The sequence below is a fragment of the Cucurbita pepo genome, chromosome 1 (assembly GCF_057944985.1).
Source record: "Cucurbita pepo subsp. pepo isolate OVF chromosome 1, ASM5794498v1, whole genome shotgun sequence".
Classification (NCBI taxonomy): domain Eukaryota; kingdom Viridiplantae; phylum Streptophyta; class Magnoliopsida; order Cucurbitales; family Cucurbitaceae; genus Cucurbita; species Cucurbita pepo.
Genome location: NC_141798.1, coordinates 20,702,290 through 20,723,978, shown reverse-complemented (window position 1 = coordinate 20,723,978; position 21,689 = coordinate 20,702,290). Strand labels below are relative to the sequence as shown.

The following is a 21,689-nucleotide window of genomic DNA, read 5'->3' as shown; positions in this document are numbered from 1 at the left end:
GGAATGTGCCTAAGCCTAAGCTATTTATCACCATCTACCTCGTCCCCATTATCATGTCTGGTCCAGTGTTCTCATTGGCACACTGCTCGATGTTTGATTTTGATATCATTAATAACCGCCTAAGTTCATTGTTAGTAAATATTGTTAGCTTTACCCCGTTACGTATTGTTGTTAGCCTTACGATTTTAATAAAATGTTTCATCTGGGATCTCACATTCTACTCCTCTTGGGAGCCCAACATTTCTAGCTTTGATACCATTTGTAATAGCTCAAGCCCATCACTAGTAGATATTATCCATTTTAGCCGGTTACGTATTGTCATCAACCTTACGGTTTTAAAAACACGTCTTTTAAGAAGAAGTTTCAAGATCCTTATAAGGAATGTTTCGTTCCTCTCTCCAACCGATGTGGGATCTCACTATAAACATCAGACTTAAATATCTCTCGTCTCTCCTATCCGTTTTTCAGAAGGTTAACTAACCATGTTCTATGGATTTACTTTTCAAATTATACTCGAAAAGTCACACACCCGTGAACACTCACAAACGGTACCAATAATCTTTTTTTAGTCATTTACACCCTCAATAGCTCTCTCCTTAATCCGGGAAAAAAGCTAAAACTCCTTTAAGTATTTTTGAACGATCGTATATAAATGATAAACGAGATTTAAATTAAACGTTACCATATATAAACGATCACGAGAAAGATATTTCAACAATAACGGAAAGGAAACCGAAAGCGAAAAACGAAAAGAAAAGGCAATATAAATTTACTTGTTTTGTTTGATGACCCAAAAATTAGGGTTCAACTTATTATGGTAAGAAAGAAGAAAAAGATGTTAATTTTTGTCCATCTCATACTTGAATCTTGTGTCGGTAGCCGTGGTCCAAACCCATTACTCACTCCATAAAAGCCATAGCATCAACAAATACCCACAATTAATTCTTCAACACTAAAGTAGTTGCTTTCCTTTATAAGCCACAACATTTAAACTCTTACGACAATATTTGTTCCTATTCTTATAGCTCGTTCTCCTCCCACGTCGATTGGAGAGGAGAACGAGTGCCCGCGAGGACACTGGCCCCCCGAAGGAAGTGAATTGTGAGACCCTACATCTTATCGTTCTTTATAAGAGTGTAGAAGTCTCTCCTTAAAAAAGACAATATCTACTCGTGGTGATGATGTCTAATTCGATCTCGAAGATTTTAAAGTCAAATATGTTGGATGTCGTGGGGGGAACATACCCACTTCGAACGTATTGGAGAACGTACGAAAGCATTTAGAAGATTCTTTTGCTACACTTGATGGGCTACAAGGACTAAGAAGAGCTTCCATTTGGTTCCAATGTGAGGGACATTTTATGCATTTAACTTGACTTTCATATAAACTCTCATGAGAATATCATATTATAATTTTAATATATAGATTTTAATTATATGATGTAATATATACGAATTTTGTTGGTATGTTTTTTTTTTTTTTTAAATTTTAATGATACCCACTATGGAGTATAATAGCATGCATGAGCATGATGGAGAAGGAGAGGGCAAAAATCAAGTGTGGTGGGGTCTATCGAGCACCCAGAAAAAGGCTGCAATGTGGGCGCGTGATGGCCCATGTTTGCGACAATATTTTGCACCACATCATCATCCAACCCTCCCACTACTCAACACTATCGTGGTGCTGGTTGTTGACGATTTTTTTTCCTTATTTTAATTCATAATTTCTCACTAATAACTTCCCTAATTATCAATTAGTTGTATTAGTGTGAGTAGACTCCTTATGCTTTAAGTAACTTTAATAACAAATCCCCTTAATAAATGTTTTAATCCCGAGAATGATTCTAATTGATTCCGTTTCTTTTAGTGTTTTATTAAGTAATTTTATAGTTAAACGTGCTTTACTTTGAGCAATTTTATGTTTGGTGACCTCTTAAAAATTGAGTAAGTGACAAAATATGCTGGAATGACTTGTGTTAGTTTGTGGGGATCGTTTTCACTCTTATAAGCAACATGATCATGTCGCAGGGGATGCAGAAAAATATCGGGATACACGATAGTCAAACCCTAATCCGAATCTTAAGCCAACTAAGACCGTTAAATGTAAAGGGGGAAGATGCAATATTTATATGTCCCACTAGTGATATTAAATGCTACCTTTCATGTGTAGAATGTGGTGTGTTATAATTGCTATTAACTTCCCATTCTTTTAATATATATATATTTCATTATTTTAAAAAATTTAAATAACCAAATATTATAATATTTCTACAATTTTGAATTAAATTTGACCCAAAGAAATTTGGTCAAAGTTGCAGCATCTTTTATAGATATCACCATTGATGCGTTTCCCTCATAAAACCATATTCATCTCACAGAGTTAGAGAGAGAAAGGAGTTCTTGAAGTTCTTGTTGTTCTTCGAGTTGTTCATCTATGGCCGATTTAACTGCAACTTCAGGAAGCATCCAAAGGGATCGCATTGATCCCAGTTCGTAGCGTTTTCACTTTTTTACTTCCCATGGAATTTGGATCATGCCATCTCTTTGGATTTCTCCTGCAGTGCAGTCGCCGCCGCTGCTTGCCACGAACCGTTGTGTTTATATCAGTAAGTTTCTTGGTGAGTTATGGTTTCGGTCGAGAATCCGAACTGAACAGCTTTCTTTTGCTTCATTACAGAGATGTAATTCTTGATGGGGAAAATAATGAGGTTTTAGGTTAATTATGAACAGATCATTAAAGGGATTTGGAGGGTTAATGCTACTTTAATCTCTTGAAATTGTAAGATTAAGTTGGATATATATTCGAAATTTTGATGTGAGTTTTTTGTAGGATCAAGTGGAGCACGTGGTAAAATCTCACAAATTAGCAGACCCGTCCGGGAAAAACGAGATCAGATTTCTCTTCGATAATGGTTGATTTCTCTTCTCCATTTCTTTTCTCTGTTTTCTTCTTCTCATTTCTCCACCCCATTTCTTCATTCAACCTTCGAGCCCTCCCCAAAGAACCCAATTTCGATCCCCACATTGCCCTCATCGGAGACGCCGTTCTTGTCGACGGCGACGGTCACGGAGACTGCGGCGATTCTTTCGTCAAACTCACCCGCCCTGTCGCTTCCAGCTTTGGGCTTCTCTTGCACAACAAGCCCTTGAAGCTTCACGGTTCCACGTCGTTTAATACTCAATTCACCTTCGCTGTCTCGCCGGACAACGGGGATGGTCTCGTTCTTTCACTTTTTCGCGGTGGGGATTTTCCCCATAAAATCTCCCCGGAAAAATGGCTTCACAGAATCGAATTCGTTTCTGGGAATGGGAGTAATTTGAATGGTGGGATTTTGAAGATGGAGAAGGGGATTGTTGTTCCCAACAATGGGGGGAAATTGACATCGTGGGTCGATTACGATTCGAGCTTGAAAACGGTGGAAATTAGGTTGAGTAAATTTGGGGAATCGAGGCCGTACGATCCCTTATTAGCATACCCAATTGATCTGTCGAGCAAATGCGAAGGGAGGGGTGTTTTTGTGGGATTAAGCTCGGGGAATAGCAAGTCATCTGAGTGGAGCAGAGTATTTTCATGGCGGTTTGGTCTTAGAAATGTCCCCAAATGGATGCATTCGATGCCGGTTGATCCACGCCGGCCTTCCTTAAAACAAGATGAGGAGGGTTCGCAGAAGAATCATCTTCGGCCGCTTACAATCGTTGCGGGGCTGATCTTTGCAACTGGTTGCGGTGCGTTAATGGCGTTTTTGGTGCTGTTCGTGTGGGCAATTGCGGGCAATAGAAATGCCATTTTTGTTGCCGAACCTCAATCGGTGGATTTTCAGTACGAAAAGGTTAGTTTAGTTGTAGAGGTGGAGGGATCAAAAGATGATAGCGTAAGAGGATGAAGGTTTTGGAGATTGTTCTTCTTCAGTTCATAGGAAGTGCCTGCAGTTGTTGTAATGCATATCATGTTTGTCATTTGGATAGTTCTTCTCTGCCTGTTCTTGGGTTTTTCCTTTTGGTTTCCTTTTGGTTTCCTTTCTTCTTGTGATCAAGATGGTCCAACATACTTTCAAAGCTTGATCTGTACTTTTATGGTGTATAAGCCTTGTGGGCATTCTTCTGCTTAACTAAATGATCTGTGTATTCTTATTGAAACCATTTCATAATTGGGATGTGTTCTTCCATTTATTAAATGTTGATACATAGACTCAACCATGGTCGAGATCCCACATCGGTTGTAGAAGAAAACGAAACATTTCTTATAAGTTGTGAATACCTGTTCGTGTTATAAAAACCGTGAGGTTGACGACAATAGGCCAACCGTGAGGTTGACGACAATAGGCCAACCGTGAGGTTGATGACAATAGGCCAAAGCAGACAACATTTTCATGCGATAGGCTTGGACCATTACGCATTGAAAGATTGTTATTCTAACTATTTATTAATAATTCTAAATGTCAACATTTTATCTAATGCATTTGCAATATTTCGTAAGAGAAGATAGTGCCAACACGAAGTAAGAAGGGATTCATGGCTATATTTGTATGTAGTGAGCCAGGATAGCTTCACATTAGAGTCTTAAAAAAAAAAAAAAAAAAAAAAAAAGCTAAAAAGGCATTCATCACTCGACCCTTTTTCTATTATGCTTTGCTGCCTATTAAGATAATAGGTCTCATTGAAGCGGCCTGCCTTTATTCATCTCTACCAGCTGCCACACACGACCCAATAGAAACGATTTCAGCGCCTCTCTCTCCCTATCAGTCGAGCTATTTACCTAATTGTTCATAATGCTGCAAGTAAAGTCGATTTCTTACTTCAAATTTACTAAGAGGAGAAGAATTTTGACGTCCAAAAAGTCCCATGTCCGGACCAACAACCGATTTTGCAAAAATAATTTGATTCTCCTTGGTTTAGAAACCGAGAAATGAGGTTTAAAAAGGAAGGAAGAAAAACGATCACACAAATGGGGAAAAGACAATAGCATATCAACAAAGAATAGACAATGGAAAGAAGGCACAGCTATGAAAAATGCATGTTTCTAACTCTCAGATGTTATAGTTATCACATAGCAGCCAATTGTTTGTTACATTCAAACCAACAAAGGCCATACTAAATCAAGAACAATACACCGGAAATACTTTCTCAAAATGGAAGGAAGTGCAAACCTGCCTTTAACGGTAGTTATCATCCTGATACCAATTTGACAAAGATGCAGATGACATTGAGCATCATGAGAGGAACTCTTAAATATTGTGTTGCATAGATAAGCCCTATAAGCTGCCCCCTGAATGACTTGGTTCTGCCGCCTGAGAAGTCTGAGAAGCTCCATCCTCTAGGAGCAAGAAACCGATCTTCGTTTAGAATCGCTAGAGCATTGGCGAGTAGCAGGCAGCCTTCTAGAAGTGTCCACAATCCCATTTATTATCTGTGTTGCAAAGAACCTGCTCAACAAAAACATAACATACCAAATAATCTTAATACTTTTCAGTCACTCTACTCGAAATTACAAGATAGCAGATGATGCAAACAACAGAATGATGGATTAAGAAGCCTGCGCAACACAGGAATTGGATTCACTCATTTCCAAAGATGATGATAATATCTAATGATCTTAAAATGGAGGATGAACTGCAGTTTGATGATTATAGCCAAAATGCAGTGGCTATGTAACCATCTGATCACCAAATTTTCAAAAAAAAAACAAAGAGGGAGTAAACTCGCCTAATTTTCTTTCAAAAACTCAGGGAACAGTCCTCCAAAAGATACAGAATTCCATACTCTGAAATTAATTTCCACAAATTGTAACCATACAACCATGTAATTCGACATTATAAAAATTACATGTTGCTGCAATCGATTAAAGAAAATCAAATTCAAACAAGCAATCGTGCGCCCAATAATCGATGAAGCGATGAAGAAGCATAGATCTGAAACCTAAATCCCAAGGAGGCGAAAGAATCAAAATCTAAGATGCGTGAAGGAGAAACGTGACTAAGATTTATAAGGCTGCCGGTACCTGATCGGAGAGAGCGGAGGAGTTGGAAATGGCCGGTTGTGAAGCCGCTACAGATCGCAGAGTGAACCCGAGAATGACCCGTACAACCTGTTACAATTGCATCACAAAATGCTTTCTTTTTCTTTATTCAAATCTTAAAAATCAGATGATTCACACCATACACTCATTGGTTTTAATTATTTAAAGTATAGTAATAAATTATTTTACAAATAACACACGAAGACTCGAGTATTCCAAGCGAACCGAACCGAACCAAATCGGTTTTGCTCTATGTTAGTTACACATAATGGTTCGGTTTGTCCGTACAATATTTAAACCACGACAACCGAACCGTTATCCACTTTTCTAATAAACTCGAGCAGCTCCGTTTCAGAGTTCTTCCTCCTTTCTATTCCACGATCCGAGAGCAGCTGGATTTCCTTCCTCACTTCGCCCCAAGAATAAACTCTCGGATCGTGAATAAGCAATTTCATTTTTCAGTTTCCTATTGGACTTGAAATTCGCATTTCTTTTTCTACCATTTTGCCTCCGTCGATACCAACAATGTAAGTTCCAGTGATCCTTTGGCTAATACATGTTATTGATTCTGCGTTTCAGTTCAGTGGATCAATGTGGCAGAATTCGATGTTGGATTCTATTCAATGCTCTAGCATATCATTATGTTTCTACATTCTTTACGTAATCGCTTTTCTCTGAGTAAAATTTTGACGCCTTAGGGTTGAAAGGGAATTGATTTAGTGTTTTTTCTACTTCTATTTTGAATTTTGTCTGATGATCTTCCGTCTTCTGCTTTGTCTAGACTTTTGACTTCTAAGATTGATTCTAGAGAGATCTTCTGTGTAGGAAGATTGGGGATAAATAACCTATTTCCATTACGGCTTCGTGCATAATTGAGGTGGGCGCATAGTAAGGTGTTTAGTTTGTTCTTTCATTTGGCTGTTCTCACAAATGTCTTTTATATTCCGTAGTTCATTCAGTCATTTATGGTCGTTTAACTTGTTAATATGTTTTCAGCCTCGTTGAGAAGGGAATGGCGAAGTTCAGGGATAGGACTGAAGATTTTAAAGATGCTGTCCGGCATTGTGCTACTTCTTCAGGGTATAACGAGGTTTGTATGCTTTTCTTGCAGTATATAGTTGCTTGTTGATGGGAAATTTGGGCTGTATTTTTCGTGAAAGATGTGCTCGTTTTCTTTCTAGCAAGTGATCAGACTACACCAATTACGAATGGTTTAGTGTTTCTCCCGAAACATCCTTATGTTAAGTACCATGTCTTTGCAGCCCAAGTTGGCGGCTATTATGGCGTCATTCATCATTCAGAAACCTCGGCAAAGGTCACCTTTCATCAAAGCTGCCCTAAAAACGGTAGAATTATCAATATTGAAGTGTTTTGGTATTCTTTTTTTTTTTTTTTCCCCCTTTTCTTGAGAACTTAGTTACAGCTTAACTGGGCTTCTTTCAACGACATGTTTCATGAATCACAACTTCCAAATGTGTGAAAAGAGCAACTATCATGTTTGACTCCTTTACTTGTCTTGAATCAGCTTGAGAGCATTGGTGCTCTTGAAGAGTTTATGTTGAAGCATCAAAAGGACTATGTAGATATGTATCGCACAACAGATCAAGAGAGAGACAATATTGAACATGAGGTGAGCCATACAACTACTTGGGAGATCACTAAGAACAATAACAGAATAATAAGATTGCTTGATACAACTTCGGGCTCAAAGAACTTCTCGAAGTGAGAGTGATAGTTTATTTTAATCATGGCCATACGTTATTTTGTTGATATGCTAAGCCATAATTTATTTGGTCTGATATTCATGAAGTTGAATGCTTAACTATTTTCTCTTCCCGGTTTTTCTTCACACAGACACTTCTGCTATTATTGGTTAGCATTTTTTTTTTTTTATAAAAGATTTTTTTACGTGGCACATTGTGATCTCAAAGCTTAGTAGGAACTTTATTGAAGTTTTTTGGGATCTACTATTGCATGTATGTATTTTCATAATGTAATGCCAAATATGTATATTATAACTATATGCAGGTAACTGCATTCATCAAAGCATGCCAAGAACAAATCGATATCCTAAAAAACAACATTAATGAGGATGACGCACACTCAAAGAGCTGGCTTGGTGCTAGGACTGATGATGCTAATGCCGATACTATTGCACACAAACATGGGGTGGTGAGTGTTGTTTTTTTTTTTTTTTTTTTCTTTCTGTTCATATTTATCACTTGATTATTTTACATGTGCTAGCGTGCACACTTCTCCAAACTATTTTCCCTTCCCCGAGGAAGAAAAAGTGAGTCGTCGAATGTTGTTGCCCTGTCCGCAGTTCAAAACAATTCAAAACTGTTTACCCCATTACATCTTGACTGCTCCCATTCTTCTGCTTGATTGTTGGTCATATTGTCATCTCTTTATAAACATTGTCAATTTTCATCTTTCCCGGACAGTGAGACATTCTTCTAGTGAAATATTTTCCATACTTTTGTGTTTTAAAAGGTAATACGTTCTGTACTTTTTTATGTGAATCTCCTTCCCACAGTCCCACCAAAAGTAGTTGTTCCATTCTTGAATTTGAAGTTTTCTTCTAAGTGCAGGTTCTAATTTTGAGTGAGAAACTCCATTCAGTAACATCACAATTTGATAAGCTAAGAGCCATTCGGTTTCAAGATATAATAAACAAAGCAGTACCAAGAAGAAAACCCAACCAAGTAAATAAACCACGTTCTGCAAATGCCCCCAACTATAATAATATGGAGCTGAGGGAACCTGATACTTTTGAGCATCAACCTGTCCGAGCCCAACAGCAACTGCTGGATGATGAAACTCGTGCACTTCAGGTAATCAAAATATGGAGGGGGAAGCAAAATTTGATGAGAGTTCTATCATCTGTTAATTGAACCAAGCTTGATTCTTGATGGGTAAAATTTGAGAACTGATCAGTTGTTTTCTTCCAAATTTGTAGGTTGAGTTGACCAGTCTTCTTGATGCAGTCCAGGAAACAGAAACTAAGATGGTAGAGATGTCTGCTTTAAATCACCTAATGTCTACACATGTTTTGCAGCAAGCACAACAAATCGAATTTCTTTATGAACAGGTCAGTATTTCTACCTCGGTTTATTGTCTTTCACATTATCCCTCAAATCTCAACGGCTAATTGCACTTGCACCTTCCTTTTTAACATTTCCAGAATGAAATTCAGTTGAGCACTATTCTCGGTACTGTTAGGTACTGAACTTCCTATTTTCTTTCTTTTTAATGAACTACAAATTAGGCTGTTGAAGCTACAAAGAACGTCGAGCTTGGTAATAAAGAACTTGCACAAGCAATTCAGCGGAATAGCAGCAGTAGAACCTTCCTTCTGCTCTTTCTATTTGTGCTAACATTTTCAATTCTCTTTCTTGATTGGTATAGTTGACGGGATTGGCTTTTGTATCATAATTATATTGTACATTCACATAGAAGAAAGAAAAATAAGAAATCACCGATGAAAAATTGGATCGCATTCCTATTACTGTTAGTATTTGCTTGAATATCCAGACTCAAGTAGTTACCACTGTAAGTGGACTCCAAGGTAAAAAATGGGGGGGTAGTTACCACTGTATGAGATGTTCTTTAAACAGAAGCGATCTCATCTACTACAATTTCTCTAGTGCCCTGCATTCATTTGTAGCTGCTAAAGCATGCCTGTGACAAGTGAACCCAAACCATGGCCTTTCCCTGTATGTGACCATGAGATTTCAGCCTCGACATTCTTTCTTTGAGCTATGCTTCTTGCCATCAGACTTGCGGCAGATGCAACCTGGATAAGGATTGGCATAGAAGTTCTCCTCCAGTTTCGAGGACTTCCCAGGACATCTGGGATATGGTGACCCCATTCTCTCTTTATGTAATTCCATAACTTTGTAAGAATACTCTTCCCAGCTTAATGCTCCTGCGTCCAATCGGTCTATCAAATCCACTAAATTTGTCCTGAAAATAGATGATAAGCGTCCCTTAGATTGAGACAGAAACTCTTTTCTAATTCATTTTTCCATTTAGGATTTCAATCCTCCTACCATACCTGCATGGAAATAGCTTTACAGGTCTGACTAAGTATCAACTACTAGTACAGAGTAATTACTCAATGAACAACATTAAGTTATTTTAGGATTCTCGTTTATGAATTGAGTCTTTTTCTGCCATATGTTTTACTTTGTTAAGAAAAATTCCCAGCTATGGATTTGTTTATCTCTGCTCTATACCTGTCAGGGCTGATGGTTTTCCGAAACCCTTCAAATCTCCTGTGACCTTGGACAGCTTTAGCCATGTTCCCATCATAGGTGTAAACGAAAACATCACTCTCTACTGCTACAAGATAGTCTAAAGCAGCCAACTGGTTCTGATATTGTTTGAAAGGCTCCAATTCCTCTTCAGTTGCCAAAGAAGAATGTGTGAAGATGTTAGGATACATAGCTTTTAGCGGTTTAATCCCGCTTTCGCTGTAAATGTTGCCAGCAACAATGTAGATATTGGTATCAGAAGGATACCCCATTGCCTGAAGAAATATAGCTACCTCTCTTGGAGTCATGGGGCATTCCCCTAGTAGTCTTTGTTGGGTACTGTTTATGTCTTTTACCTTCCAGTGTCGTACGTTAAACCTTAGGGTCGTCAGCTCTTCATCCTCCGCTTCGGTAAGGCTGTGACTACAGCCCGTGAATGCCAGCATGTCTTTTTCATATCTGCAATCAAATATATTTGCTATCAGGAACATATCTAACTTTGGGAGAACCGGTCATCGTACTTATATGTAACAGCTTAAACCCACTGTTAGCAAATTCCACCTCGGTTGGAGAGGGGAACGAAACATTCCTTATAAGGGTGTGGAAACCTCTTTTTAGCTGACGTATTTTAAAAACTTTGATAGGAAGTTCGAAAGAGACAGCTCAAAGGAGACAATATCTGCTAGCGGTGAGCTTGGGTTTGGGCTGTTACATTACACGATGTTCTTTGACGGTGAAATGAAATGGTGTTCTTCTATTCTCAGGTAAGAATTGGTGTTTTGGTTTAGCATTCAATTTGAAAGTAGGCCTAGGAAAGTACTACTCTTGGCACTTTTTGCTTACCTTAAATGCAGAGCTAAATAAGGTTTTCCATCACTTCTTAGCCGAGCAACGAGCTTGTTTCCAAACTGTTCAATTTTGGTATTGAATGTCAAAGCTCTATACATTGCTCGACATCGAAGTTTCTGTGTCGATTCCGCAACACCATTGTTGGCTAATCGAGAGTCCGTGTGGGTTAAGTGAAGGATTTTGTGCTGCTTCAACAAAGACGCCATATGTACTCTATAGTAACGAGGCTGCATATATTTCCATTTAGAATGGGAGGGAAACAAAGTGAATGAATGAATGAATGTGCAGCGAATACCTTAGACCAAGAAACTGGTGCCGTTTCAAAGGGCTTGATATGTGAGAGTTCTAAGGGGAGAGATTCTATTACATGAACTTCATCCCTCAAAACTTGGATGAAATTTTTCCAGTTGAAGATGTCTTTGAATTCACTGCGAAAAAGGGATTCAATACTTCATTTAGTTTGAAATTAAACTCACAATAGAAGCTAGGAATAATGACCTTGTATCAGTCCAAAAGGATCTATGATCCAAAGAAGGAAGAACTAGAGTCGCATTCATGAGTTTTGCTATAGCAACCAGGTCACTTATCTGCGATAGTTATCATAAAATAAACAAACAACTAAATCAAAAACATTTCTATCGAAAAAAGAAAAAAAAAACTTATTCATTTCGATGAAAAGACCCCAGTTTTCATCTGGTTCAATCCGCCGTTAGCTCGAGCAAGAAGGTAGCCATTTGTTTCAATCTCAATCCCTGATATTAAACCATTATTAATTTATTTGAAACTAAGAACGATAACAATAATCTTACAGAAATTGTTTACATGATTCGTCGTTCTTTGTCACATTTATGCATTTGTAATAGGTTTGACTGTCGGGTTGCTCCCATGTCTCCAAAAACTAACCGCCATTTGGAAAAACAAAATTATTTAAAATATAATATAATAATTAAAAAGTAAATAAAAGATTTCGTATTAATTGAACCTTGGCCGGAACAGGGTTGTGGGGGTTGGTCTTAGCGGAAGAAGATTGGGCCAAAGCGGCGTTTGATTGGTAGATAAGTTTTTGGCGGGGAATGAAATTACCAGAAGGCCCCCCAGTTTTTTTGTCGTTGTGCATTAACCGCATTTCATCGAAAGAATTGAGCAACGTAAACTTAACGAACAGAGAGATGGTGGAAAACGCCAAAAGCAACAAGCAGCCGATCACGAAACATCCAGGGCGGCGCACGATGTCGGGAAAGTGGCGGTGGACATGGCGGCGGAAGGAGGCAACATGTTTGGCGTCGCCGTCGATGAAGATGCCAGCAGCGGCGAGTTTGGCGGCATCCTCATGGTCATATTCCAACAGCCTTCTTCTGGTCATGACGTTGAAGAGGAGGAGGAGGAGGAGGAGGAGGAGGAGGAGGAGGAGGAGGAGGAGGAGGAGGAGGCGTAAAGGGCAGTGGGCATGAATTTTGAATTTTTGTTTTGGTGGAGAGGTGGTGGAGGTGTTCAAAAAGAGGGGCCGAAATGGGTAGTAGTGGACGAGAAGGGATTTGACGGTTTATTTTGTGAATTTAACTTTTTCATGGCTATGGGGATATCATAGGAACCGAAATCTCTGTTCTAATTCTGATCTCTTCTAATTAAGGACATTTCAACATTTGGGGTCTGATCACCATCCGAATGAAGGAGAGATACATGAAAGTTAGTATCCATATAGTGTATTCGGATTTTGAATCTTGGTTATGGCTGTCACAATCGCAATCACACTTTTCTTTGCAATTGTCACTCCCAACATCGAGTCAGTCAAGCCAATTCGGATTCGGATCGCCTACAATCGAGCAATGTATGCTCAAGCCTCTAACGGATCGCCTACAATCGAGCAATGTATGCTCAAGCCTCTAACCCCATTTTGAGAAGAAAGTTTTAGAAAATAGGGTAGAGAGATCTCTGAAAAAAGAGTTTGAAAGTAAGATTAAAAGAAGGTTTTGGAAGGAATGTTATAGACCACAAGCAATATAGCGGCGTAGATAGCATAACTCCGATTAGTCGCATCCCACTATACATTTTATTGATGTGATCAACAATCATACAAAATCATTGACAACTAATTGCATACACCTGTCATTTTGAGACAATTCAAATATGACACGGCCTAAACATGATTGTGTTGAATAGCAATATGACACAAAATACAAATAGTAATACAATACAACATGAAATCAAATAAAGAATTTGGCACTTGGCAGTGACATGAGCATGCGACCATGAACAACACGTCTTGGAGAAAGGTTACTCCTATGATTCAATATCCAACCAAAACCTTAGTCTCAACCCAACATTGCTCAACAAATATCTTAATTGCTTAACTATGTTCTTGAAGTCTTTATAGGTGTGGTCGGGTTGAATCTTGTAAGCAATTGAGGTTGAATCTCGCATGTGTACACACATTTCTTCTTTCATTTAAATACCAAAAAACACAAACTCCCACTTGGAACATGTCCAGAATGTTGCCTATATTCATTATGGATTCATGATATTGTAGTTTGTGTGACCATACCCTACACACTCCTTGTCCTCATTACCACGTCGAGTGAATATCCCATCGCATTTTCTGATTCCCTCCCTCTCCTTCTTTTCCAAACTTCAGCTCCAAAATCTTGTCTCAGTGAGGTTAATAACTTGATACACATGACACATACCTTACTCTGTTCATCATCTGCAATACCTCCCCTCTTCTTCAATGGTATCATCCACCATCTCCTTCCCTTGTACCCACTTCTGTTTGTTTCCTGAGAAAATCCTTTATGGGTCATTGAGATCAAGCCAAAAAGGTCTCGATCCCCTGTTTCTTCAAGTGTTTGATTAGTTTCATATGCTGATTGTTCGGTGACTTTAAGGTTTTTGGGTGTTCCAGAGAGGAAGCAGGGATGGCGCCAAAAGCTGATATGTTCTTCTTCAACACAACATGTGTTTGCTGCATCATCGCTGTTCAAATCTCGAAGCAAAAGTGGGGTTAGAAAGTTGAGAACAGCAGGAAGTTGTGGCGGATCTGCAGAGATATGTGAAGGTCAACCGGCGCCATGGGTTTCCACATGGCCAACCAAACAGGTTAGAATTGAATTTAGAAGGCTTCCACGCCACTACACGCTTCTTAATGAATGAAAAAGCAGGGCCCTTTAAGTAAGGTCAAATGCACCAATTTTGCATATGCCTAATTCTTTGGAAATAAGTTTATAAAAACTCTGCCTTTCTCTCTCCATTTCTCTCCAAATCCCCGCTTTTCTGTTATGGAACCAACTCATTCTTCTCTACAACTCAATCCCCTTATTGTTTCTCTCTAATCGCTGCACATTTCCAATGCCCAGATCCTTGCTTTGCCCGACCCTTTTTGGTTCATGTCCGTCTCCTACCTCCCACGGCGCTCCACTTAACAAAACCCACCATTTCTTTGTTGAAATTACAGCTTTTTGATCAACACCCACCTCCCAAAATGAAGGGTATGAGTCGTTTCTTCACGATCGGCCTCGTTGCCGCCTGGTACTCTTCCAACATTGGGGTTCTCTTGCTCAACAAGTATTTGCTCACCAACTATGGTTTTAAGTACCCGATCTTCCTCACCATGTGCCACATGACCGCTTGTTCTTTGTTCAGCTACATTGCAATTGCTTGGTTTAAGGTGGTTCCTTTGCAGACCATTCGATCTCGCGTCCAATTCTTTAAGATCTCTGCTCTTAGCTTTATCTTCTGCATCTCCGTTGTGTTTGGCAACATTTCGCTTCGGTATTTGCCTGTCTCTTTCAACCAGGCTATTGGAGCGACGACGCCATTTTTCACGGCGGTTTTTGCTTATCTGATGACCTTGAAGAGGGAGGCTTGGCTTACTTATGCTACTCTCATTCCTGTCGTCACCGGAGTTGTCATTGCGAGCGGGGTATGTACTCTTCTTTTGTTTATTGCTTTGGCTGCCTAATTTGTTATCCCCCATTCAATATTTCTTGTAGGAATACTCCAAATTCTGTGCTTCTTTATGAGAAATTTAATGCGGTTATCTTCGTTTAAGTTGAAAATGTTTGTTTCAACGCTGAAACATTTCCTCAGCTCCTGTTTGTCGTGTTTTGTTTATTGTGTTCTATGGATAATACCGACATGGGAGCAAACATCTACTGTTTGAGCATGGGGATTTAGGATTTCATATATTTGGACTTGAGCTGTTACACATGATCTCAGATATCGTTCTTTGTAGGCCTTCTCGCTTCCCCTCAAGGTTTTAAAACACATCTACTAGGGAGAGTTTCCACACCTTTCTAAGGAATACTTTGTTCCCTCTCCTCTCCAACCGATGTGGGATCTCACAATCTACCCCCTTGGGGGCCAACATTCTCGTTGGCACACCACCTGGTGTTTGGCTCTCCAACTAATATGGGATCTCACAATCCACTCCCTTGGGGGCCAGCGTCCTCGTTGGCACACCACCTGGTGTTTGGTTCTCCAACCGATGTGGGATCTCACAATCCACCCCCTTAGGGGCCCAGCGTCCTCGTTGGCACACCACCCGATGTTTGGCTCTCCAACCGATGTGGTATCTCACAATCCACCCCCCTTGGCGGCCCAGCGTCCTCGTTGGCACACACCCGATATTTGGCTCTGTACCATTTGTAATAGTTCAAGCTCACCACTAGCTGATGTTGTAAGATCATGGGGGCGAATTGTAAGATCCCACATCGGTTGGAGTGGGGAACAAAGAATTACTTATAAGGGTATGGAAAACTCTCTTTAACAGACGCGTTTTAAAAACCTTAAGGGAAGCCCGAAAGGGAAAGCCCAAAGAAGACAATATCTACTAGCTATGGGTCTTCCCTTCAAGAACTTTCCCTCAAGGTTTAAAAACGCGTATAGGAGAGGTTTCCACACCCTTATATGAAATGCTTCGTTTCGTTTCCAAGGGATCTATAAGTTCAATTCAGGTTTCTGTTTGTGTTAGTCGTGCAAGCTTTTCGAGTCGTTCTCTAGTTTTGGGTATTGAAGGGTAGATATAATTATTGGATTTCACCATGTTTGTTCTGTGGGCTTATGTCTGTGTTTGCTCTAACAGTGTTGTTGTCTCATGTCTTGTATGAAAATAAAGTGGCCATAGAATTTGCCTCTCAAGTTTTTCTTTCATGGCAACAGAGCGAACCAAGTTTCCATCTATTTGGCTTTCTGATATGTGTTGCAGCTACCGCCGCAAGAGCTCTCAAATCAGTACTTCAAGGAATCTTGCTTTCTGCAGAAGGGTAATGCCTTCTATCTTATATCATTCTAGTTTTTGTTTAAACGATGAAATTTCAAGCATCTAATGGTCTCTCATACAGAGAGAAGCTGAATTCCATGAATCTCCTTTTATATATGGCTCCTATGGCTGTTGTTTTCTTGCTGCCTGCAACACTTTTTATGGAAGATAATGTGATTGGTATCACAATAGCTCTTGCTAGAGATGATGTCAAGATCATCTGGTACCTTCTTTTCAATTCGTCGCTAGCATATTTCGTAAATTTGACCAATTTTCTGGTCACGAAACACACCAGCGCGCTGACCCTTCAGGTATATTTTCATTCTTTGTTGTATACTCATGCATGTTACTAGTTCCAGTGCTCAACTTTATGTGTTCTTGGCTGATTGAGATCCTAATGTATGAACTCATAGGTTGTGATGAGTTTAATTGTTTGGTAGATTTGTAGTACTTTCTGTTATAGAGGAGCCAGAAATATGGTATATTCAAGTAATGAGCCAAAGCGCGGTGAGGTTGAATATTGAAGGCTATGTGTTTGGTTGCAGGAAGTTGGATGTTATCATTTCTTTTAATACCCAAGTCCTTTCAATGTCAAGTGTTTGAGGAAGTCGAAGGTTGTAAGAAATGTGGTTTGTTTTGTGTGTGTTCCAGGTACTAGGAAATGCAAAAGGGGCAGTAGCTGTAGTTGTTTCAATCTTGATCTTTAGAAATCCTGTGTCTGTTACTGGAATGTTTGGTTATACGCTCACAGTTATGGGAGTCATTCTCTACAGCGAAGCAAAGAAACGAGCAAATAAGAGTTGACACACCCAAACCTCCATCAATGGGAAATCCAGTTGCAGCCAAGTAGTAGTGGCTGCATGCTTGGGCATTGCTGCCATTAAATTTTTGGTCTTGTTTTGATCTTTTCTCTGCTTGTTTTTGTCTCAGAAGCATAGGAAACTGGCTTGTGTAACTCAGGTTAGGAATAGAAAGTTGAATAAATGACCCAACATCACTGTGTAACTCAGCTTGATTCTTTCTTGATCAAAAGAAGGCATTGTATAAGTGGGTGGCTTACACACTCTTACATTAATGACAACCATTCACATAGCTCTCTCCCTCTCTCCCAGCCCTTCCCTTGTTTGATTTATTTGCTTGGTGTGCTAACTAAGTGTTATTGCAAGTCTATTGCTAGCCATTACGGTCTTAAAATGCATCTACTAGAGAGATTTGATTTTCACACCCTTATAAATAATGTTTCATTGTCCTTTTAACCGATGTGGGATCTCACATTCCACACATTCCACTCCCTTGGGAGGTCAACGTCTTCGCTGGCACACTGCCTAATGTTTGGTTTTGATACACCATTTATAACAAACCAAGCTCACCACTAGCAGATCTAAGGTTTCCACACCCTTTATAAGGAATGTTTCGTTTTTAGGCAGGGAGAGAGAGATTTTCACACTCTTGTAAAAAAATATTACATTCCCATTAGAGATCCTCCCACGTCGGTTAGAGAGGAGAATGAAGCAATAGGTGCATTTTAAAATAAAACCATGAGACTAATGCGATACGTAACAAGTCAAAACGGACAATATATGCTAACTGTGGGCTTGGGCTGTTACAAATGGTATCAAAGGTAGACACCAAACGATGTGCCAGCGAGGACACGAGACCGACCCCCAATGCATTTTAAAACCTTGGGGAAAATCTAAAGAGGACAAGCGGTGGGCTTAGACTATTACCGGTAGATTTCTTTAAATAGGGATATTCTTTTTGTTTAAATAGGGAAAACCTAAGGCTTTTCTTCTGGATGAAGAAAGGCTTAAAGCAAGATCGAAAGAGAACACAACACATTATGTGATCAAATATGCAAATATGCAAGTCCTGGAAATCTTATATAAGGTTTGCACCTCAAATATGGATCAAATGCAACAATTTGCTCAAATAAACACACGAGCCGAAACAATGGTAAATACATAAAAAAAATTCCTTTTTTTCCTTTTCCTTTTTTCCCATCTCGAAACCAGAAAATTTAAAGTTAAACAGAGAGTTAGGTCCGAGATGATGATATGAGAATTCGAACTTTTAAGCTTCAGGAACCGAGGCAGCATTACGCTTCATGGATGCACACTTGATCAAGTGGTTGTAGCTTCCCTTTTCCTTGAAAAGCTGGGAAAAGTGATGCTTGCAATACAGAATACCCTCTAAGGCTGCATAATTTGATGGGGAAAGAGCACACCCTCCATGAGAGCACTTAAAACACGACTTATGATAGCACTGATTCTCCACTGTTACCTGCAAGTAATGTGAGTTTTAAGTGCTCTTTGTTGATAATAAATGGTTTGTGAGCTTCTCAGCAACTGCTTACCTTCTCCAGTGGATAAACAGTTTTAGCACAAGTAGCACATTTGTCTTGAGTACCAGAAAACATGCCAGCAGCTTTGCTAGATGACCTTGTCTGAAACCAGTGAAGTGCTTACAAGAATCAGCATTGTTTTATCTTCACAAGAACAAATTACAAGTGATTACGACAGGAAATTACCAGCTCTGGAGTCTTCTCAGCTGACTTTGCAGCTGTTGGAAATAAAACTCAAGAACAATTAAACATGTGAAACCAAAACTTTTGGGAAGTGAAACATAAAAGTTAAGTGAAAGAAGATAAGAACATACGTGATTGGAAGTTCTTGTTGAAGTTGCCTGTCTCTTTGAAGAGCTGCTCAAAATGAGGCTTACAATATAGAACACCTTCCATTGAACAATAATTGCTCAGCTGAAGGAAAACAGAGAACGAGGTTAAACTACAGTAGGTAAAGTTCCACTTTTCAAAACATAAAACATATCGCTACACAATAGGATATGTTAGCTAGTCCGAACCCACTGCTAGCAGATATTGTCCTCTTTGAAGTTTCCCTTTCAGGCTTCCCCTCAAAGCTACCACCCACTGCTAGCAGATATTGTCCTCTTTGAAGTTTCCCTTTCAGGCTTCCCCTCAAAGCTACCAGCCGATATGAGATCTTACAATCCACTCCCTTCAAGGCCCATCATCCTTACTAGTGTCCACCCCCTTTTGGGTTTACCCTCAAGGTTTTTAAAACCCTCTACTAGGAAGAGGTTTCCACACCATTATAAAGAATGTTACCGATGTGAGATCTCATAATTAGACACCATGCACTGAATTCTCATTATACTTTGGAACCCTTGATGTATCCCTTAAACCAGTTTGTGTTTACTTGTGATAGACATCATCAGATGGAAAACTTTAAGAGAACATATACACAACAGCTGTTGAGTTTAGTTCTCAATTATTGACATGCATCAGAGCTTATGAAATACATATAAAGGAACAAATATATCCTAACCCTTCGGTTTGTAGGCGCATTAGCAATGTTAAGGATCAGAATCCAGCTCAAAGAACACAGAGTAATACCTTTAGAGTTCCTTTGCAATGGCTGCATTTGAAGCAAGACTTATGGTAGGAAACTCCATCAGCAGAGAGCTGCTCCACAGGATAGACAGTCTTCTCACAGGCCTTACACTTTTGTTGTGTTCCAGTGAAAGACATAGCTAAGCGCTCGGAGTTAGATTAGATCTGAATCTTCTTCACCCAATCAAGATCACAAACAATCCACAACTCTCACAGCTAACGTCCCTTCTTCTCTGTTTCGTTAGATCAAAATCATAACTACGCTAATCGGAAAGAACACAGATACTCGATAGATTATAAAAATGTAACGAACAAACATAAATCCAATACGAGTAAACGCAGAAACACGACCGCTCAAGAACCAAAAAAGGCAACAAAGATCTTAAAAGTATATATTGATCATGATCTGGGAGTTGGGAGATGGAAAATGCGAACGAAATTGAGTTAAAATCACATACCTGAGATTAGAGATTGAAAAGCGGGTTGATCTGCAGAGAACCCAGAAGCGAAATCGTCAAGAGATATTCGAGAGGGAAGAAGGGACGAGGGGGAGAGGGATTGGATTGGATTGGATTGGATTGGAGCCCTTTTGGGGAAGCGTAGTGGAAGTTTTGTGTTCGAATTTGGGGTAAAGAATTGATCCAAAAGGGAATGGAAAAAAAAAAAAAAATGAAATGAAGATTTATTGTTTAATGAATCTGATTACAACGCATTTACAAATAATAATTAAAAGGAAAAAGAAAAGAAGGATGAGGTTGGCAGGAATTGTGTCCCACCATTAATTTGGCTCGTTTCAACGATTGAGTTGGCTTTTAAAACGCGCCTCCTCTAGGCGCCATTGCCATGGATGTTGCCCGTAACCCCACAAAAACAGGCGCCTCTGCGATGGATGTTGCCCGTAACTCCCCAAAAACGGGCGCCTCTGCGATGGACGTTGCCTGTAACTCCTCAAAAATAGGCGCCTTCCCCATGGCTTATTGGCCGTGGCCCGTAACTCCAAAAAAAGTCAACCGTTGACCCTAACGAACTGGACCCCGTCCATCCACATCTTACATGATACGTTCTAAGAAAAGAAAAAAAAAATAATGGATTGTGTTCTTCTTTTTTTTTTTTTTTTTTTTTTTTAATTATTTTAATTATTTTAATTATTTTCCCAGCTCTGAATCAGACATGTCTACCATACAAAGAAAATGGAAAATATTTATGTTTAGATGACATAATTGCTCTGTATGTTTGAATTTAGTGAGCTTTCATTGTATTTTTCGGTTTTGGTATAATATTTATAAGGTTGTAAATTACAACTCAGTTAATAGTCATTATGGTATTTATTAGTCTTGATTTCGATCAACAAGCTAATTAAGAAGAAGAATATGTGTTTATAAATACAAAAACATCTTCATTAGAACGAGACCTTTTGGACTATCAACTCCGCGATGAATAAGTCTGCCTGTGCGTGCTTTGGACATGAAAAATATGTAAAACATGGGAAGTTTCTCATTTTGAGGTGTTAAAAAGAGAGACAGAGACTTGGGACTTATATTAAAAACAAGAAAAAGTTGGGATTTGGCTTTCCATTTAAAGATGGAGAAGCTTAAAAAGAAAGTAATGTAAAAGATGATAGAGGTTGAGCCGTTCTCACGAGTTCTTTCTTTTTTTCTCAAACGTTCGCATTCATTCCAAGTATCGATCCCTTATAGATTGAGGATCCATGTTCAGTCGACTTTTTGTCCCTAACAAGTGGTATTACGGACCTTGCTTCAAACCAAAGTCATGTCCGTCTACTATACTCATGGCAAAACGAATGACCTGTTATGTATCGTCTTTCATCCCACACCTCTAGAACCTCCTAAGATAATCCTTAGTTTTTGTAAAGGATTTAGACAAAAGGGTGGCTGCCTAGAATGTG

General features: G+C 39.2%; 6 protein-coding genes across 19 annotated transcripts; 3 read left to right on the top strand and 3 right to left on the bottom strand.

The window, feature by feature from the left end:
• Nucleotides 1–2,294: 2,294 nt before the first annotated feature.
• On the top strand, nt 2,295–4,193 carry LOC111810901 (L-type lectin-domain containing receptor kinase S.4). 2 transcript variants are annotated; one of them, XM_023697748.2, is made up of 2 exons: nt 2,295–2,605; nt 2,830–4,193. In XM_023697748.2, the coding sequence occupies exon 2, from the start codon at nt 2,909–2,911 to the stop codon at nt 3,881–3,883; it is 975 nt and encodes a 324-aa protein (XP_023553516.1). In that variant the 5' UTR covers nt 2,295–2,605; nt 2,830–2,908; the 3' UTR covers nt 3,884–4,193. The 2 variants fall into 2 exon arrangements, with proteins under 2 accessions (XP_023553516.1, XP_023553507.1); XM_023697739.2 differs by having other exon boundaries at nt 2,296–2,617.
• Nucleotides 4,194–4,575: 382 nt separating this feature from the next.
• On the bottom strand, nt 4,576–6,156 carry LOC111810916 (uncharacterized). Of its 2 annotated transcripts, XM_023697770.2 has the most exons (3): nt 5,998–6,156; nt 5,151–5,422; nt 4,576–4,771 (listed from the first exon to the last, which is right to left on the bottom strand). In XM_023697770.2, exon 2 carries the CDS (start codon nt 5,397–5,399, stop codon nt 5,166–5,168), a length of 234 nt encoding a protein of 77 aa, XP_023553538.1. In that variant the 5' UTR covers nt 5,400–5,422; nt 5,998–6,156; the 3' UTR covers nt 4,576–4,771; nt 5,151–5,165. The 2 variants fall into 2 exon arrangements, with proteins under 2 accessions (XP_023553538.1, XP_086982449.1); XM_087126323.1 differs by lacking the exon at nt 4,576–4,771 and having other exon boundaries at nt 5,002–5,422.
• A 186-nt stretch (nt 6,157–6,342) lies between these two features.
• On the top strand, nt 6,343–10,596 carry LOC111783975 (syntaxin-81). Of its 8 annotated transcripts, none has more exons than XM_087126319.1 (9): nt 6,343–6,542; nt 6,797–6,892; nt 7,012–7,105; nt 7,278–7,361; nt 7,541–7,645; nt 8,044–8,187; nt 8,607–8,849; nt 8,975–9,106; nt 10,261–10,596. In XM_087126319.1, the coding sequence occupies exons 3-9, from the start codon at nt 7,028–7,030 to the stop codon at nt 10,264–10,266; spliced, it is 792 nt and encodes a 263-aa protein (XP_086982445.1). In that variant the 5' UTR covers nt 6,343–6,542; nt 6,797–6,892; nt 7,012–7,027; the 3' UTR covers nt 10,267–10,596. The 8 variants fall into 8 exon arrangements, with proteins under 8 accessions (XP_086982445.1, XP_086982441.1, XP_086982431.1 ...); XM_087126315.1 differs by lacking the exon at nt 10,261–10,596 and adding an exon at nt 9,200–9,308; XM_087126305.1 differs by lacking the exon at nt 10,261–10,596 and adding an exon at nt 9,284–9,514 and having other exon boundaries at nt 6,344–6,542; nt 6,841–6,892.
• LOC111804966 (O-fucosyltransferase 19-like) lies at nt 9,498–12,572 on the bottom strand. The gene is made up of 8 exons (XM_087126289.1): nt 12,103–12,572; nt 11,943–12,018; nt 11,802–11,872; nt 11,619–11,707; nt 11,416–11,548; nt 11,115–11,347; nt 10,254–10,730; nt 9,498–9,981 (listed from the first exon to the last, which is right to left on the bottom strand). Exons 1-8 carry the CDS (start codon nt 12,481–12,483, stop codon nt 9,750–9,752), a joined length of 1,692 nt encoding a protein of 563 aa, XP_086982415.1. The 5' UTR covers nt 12,484–12,572; the 3' UTR covers nt 9,498–9,749.
• A 1,136-nt stretch (nt 12,573–13,708) lies between these two features.
• On the top strand, nt 13,709–17,466 carry LOC111776844 (putative sugar phosphate/phosphate translocator At3g11320). Of its 3 annotated transcripts, none has more exons than XM_023656244.2 (6): nt 13,709–13,848; nt 14,020–14,213; nt 14,569–15,036; nt 16,275–16,378; nt 16,457–16,685; nt 17,026–17,466. In XM_023656244.2, exons 1-6 carry the CDS (start codon nt 13,794–13,796, stop codon nt 17,176–17,178), a joined length of 1,203 nt encoding a protein of 400 aa, XP_023512012.1. In that variant the 5' UTR covers nt 13,709–13,793; the 3' UTR covers nt 17,179–17,466. The 3 variants fall into 3 exon arrangements, with proteins under 3 accessions (XP_023512012.1, XP_023512004.1, XP_023512021.1); XM_023656236.2 differs by having other exon boundaries at nt 13,714–13,936; XM_023656253.2 differs by having other exon boundaries at nt 13,733–14,213; nt 14,471–15,036.
• Nucleotides 17,467–18,194: 728 nt separating this feature from the next.
• On the bottom strand, nt 18,195–20,583 carry LOC111781409 (LIM domain-containing protein WLIM2b). Of its 3 annotated transcripts, none has more exons than XM_087116921.1 (6): nt 20,242–20,583; nt 19,787–20,046; nt 19,030–19,129; nt 18,902–18,933; nt 18,728–18,817; nt 18,195–18,654 (listed from the first exon to the last, which is right to left on the bottom strand). In XM_087116921.1, exons 2-6 carry the CDS (start codon nt 19,919–19,921, stop codon nt 18,445–18,447), a joined length of 567 nt encoding a protein of 188 aa, XP_086973047.1. In that variant the 5' UTR covers nt 19,922–20,046; nt 20,242–20,583; the 3' UTR covers nt 18,195–18,444. The 3 variants fall into 3 exon arrangements, with proteins under 3 accessions (XP_086973047.1, XP_023517751.2, XP_023517743.2); XM_023661983.2 differs by having other exon boundaries at nt 19,787–20,041; nt 20,242–20,582; XM_023661975.2 differs by having other exon boundaries at nt 19,787–20,016; nt 20,242–20,581.
• Between the last annotated feature and the right edge of the window lie 1,106 nt (nt 20,584–21,689).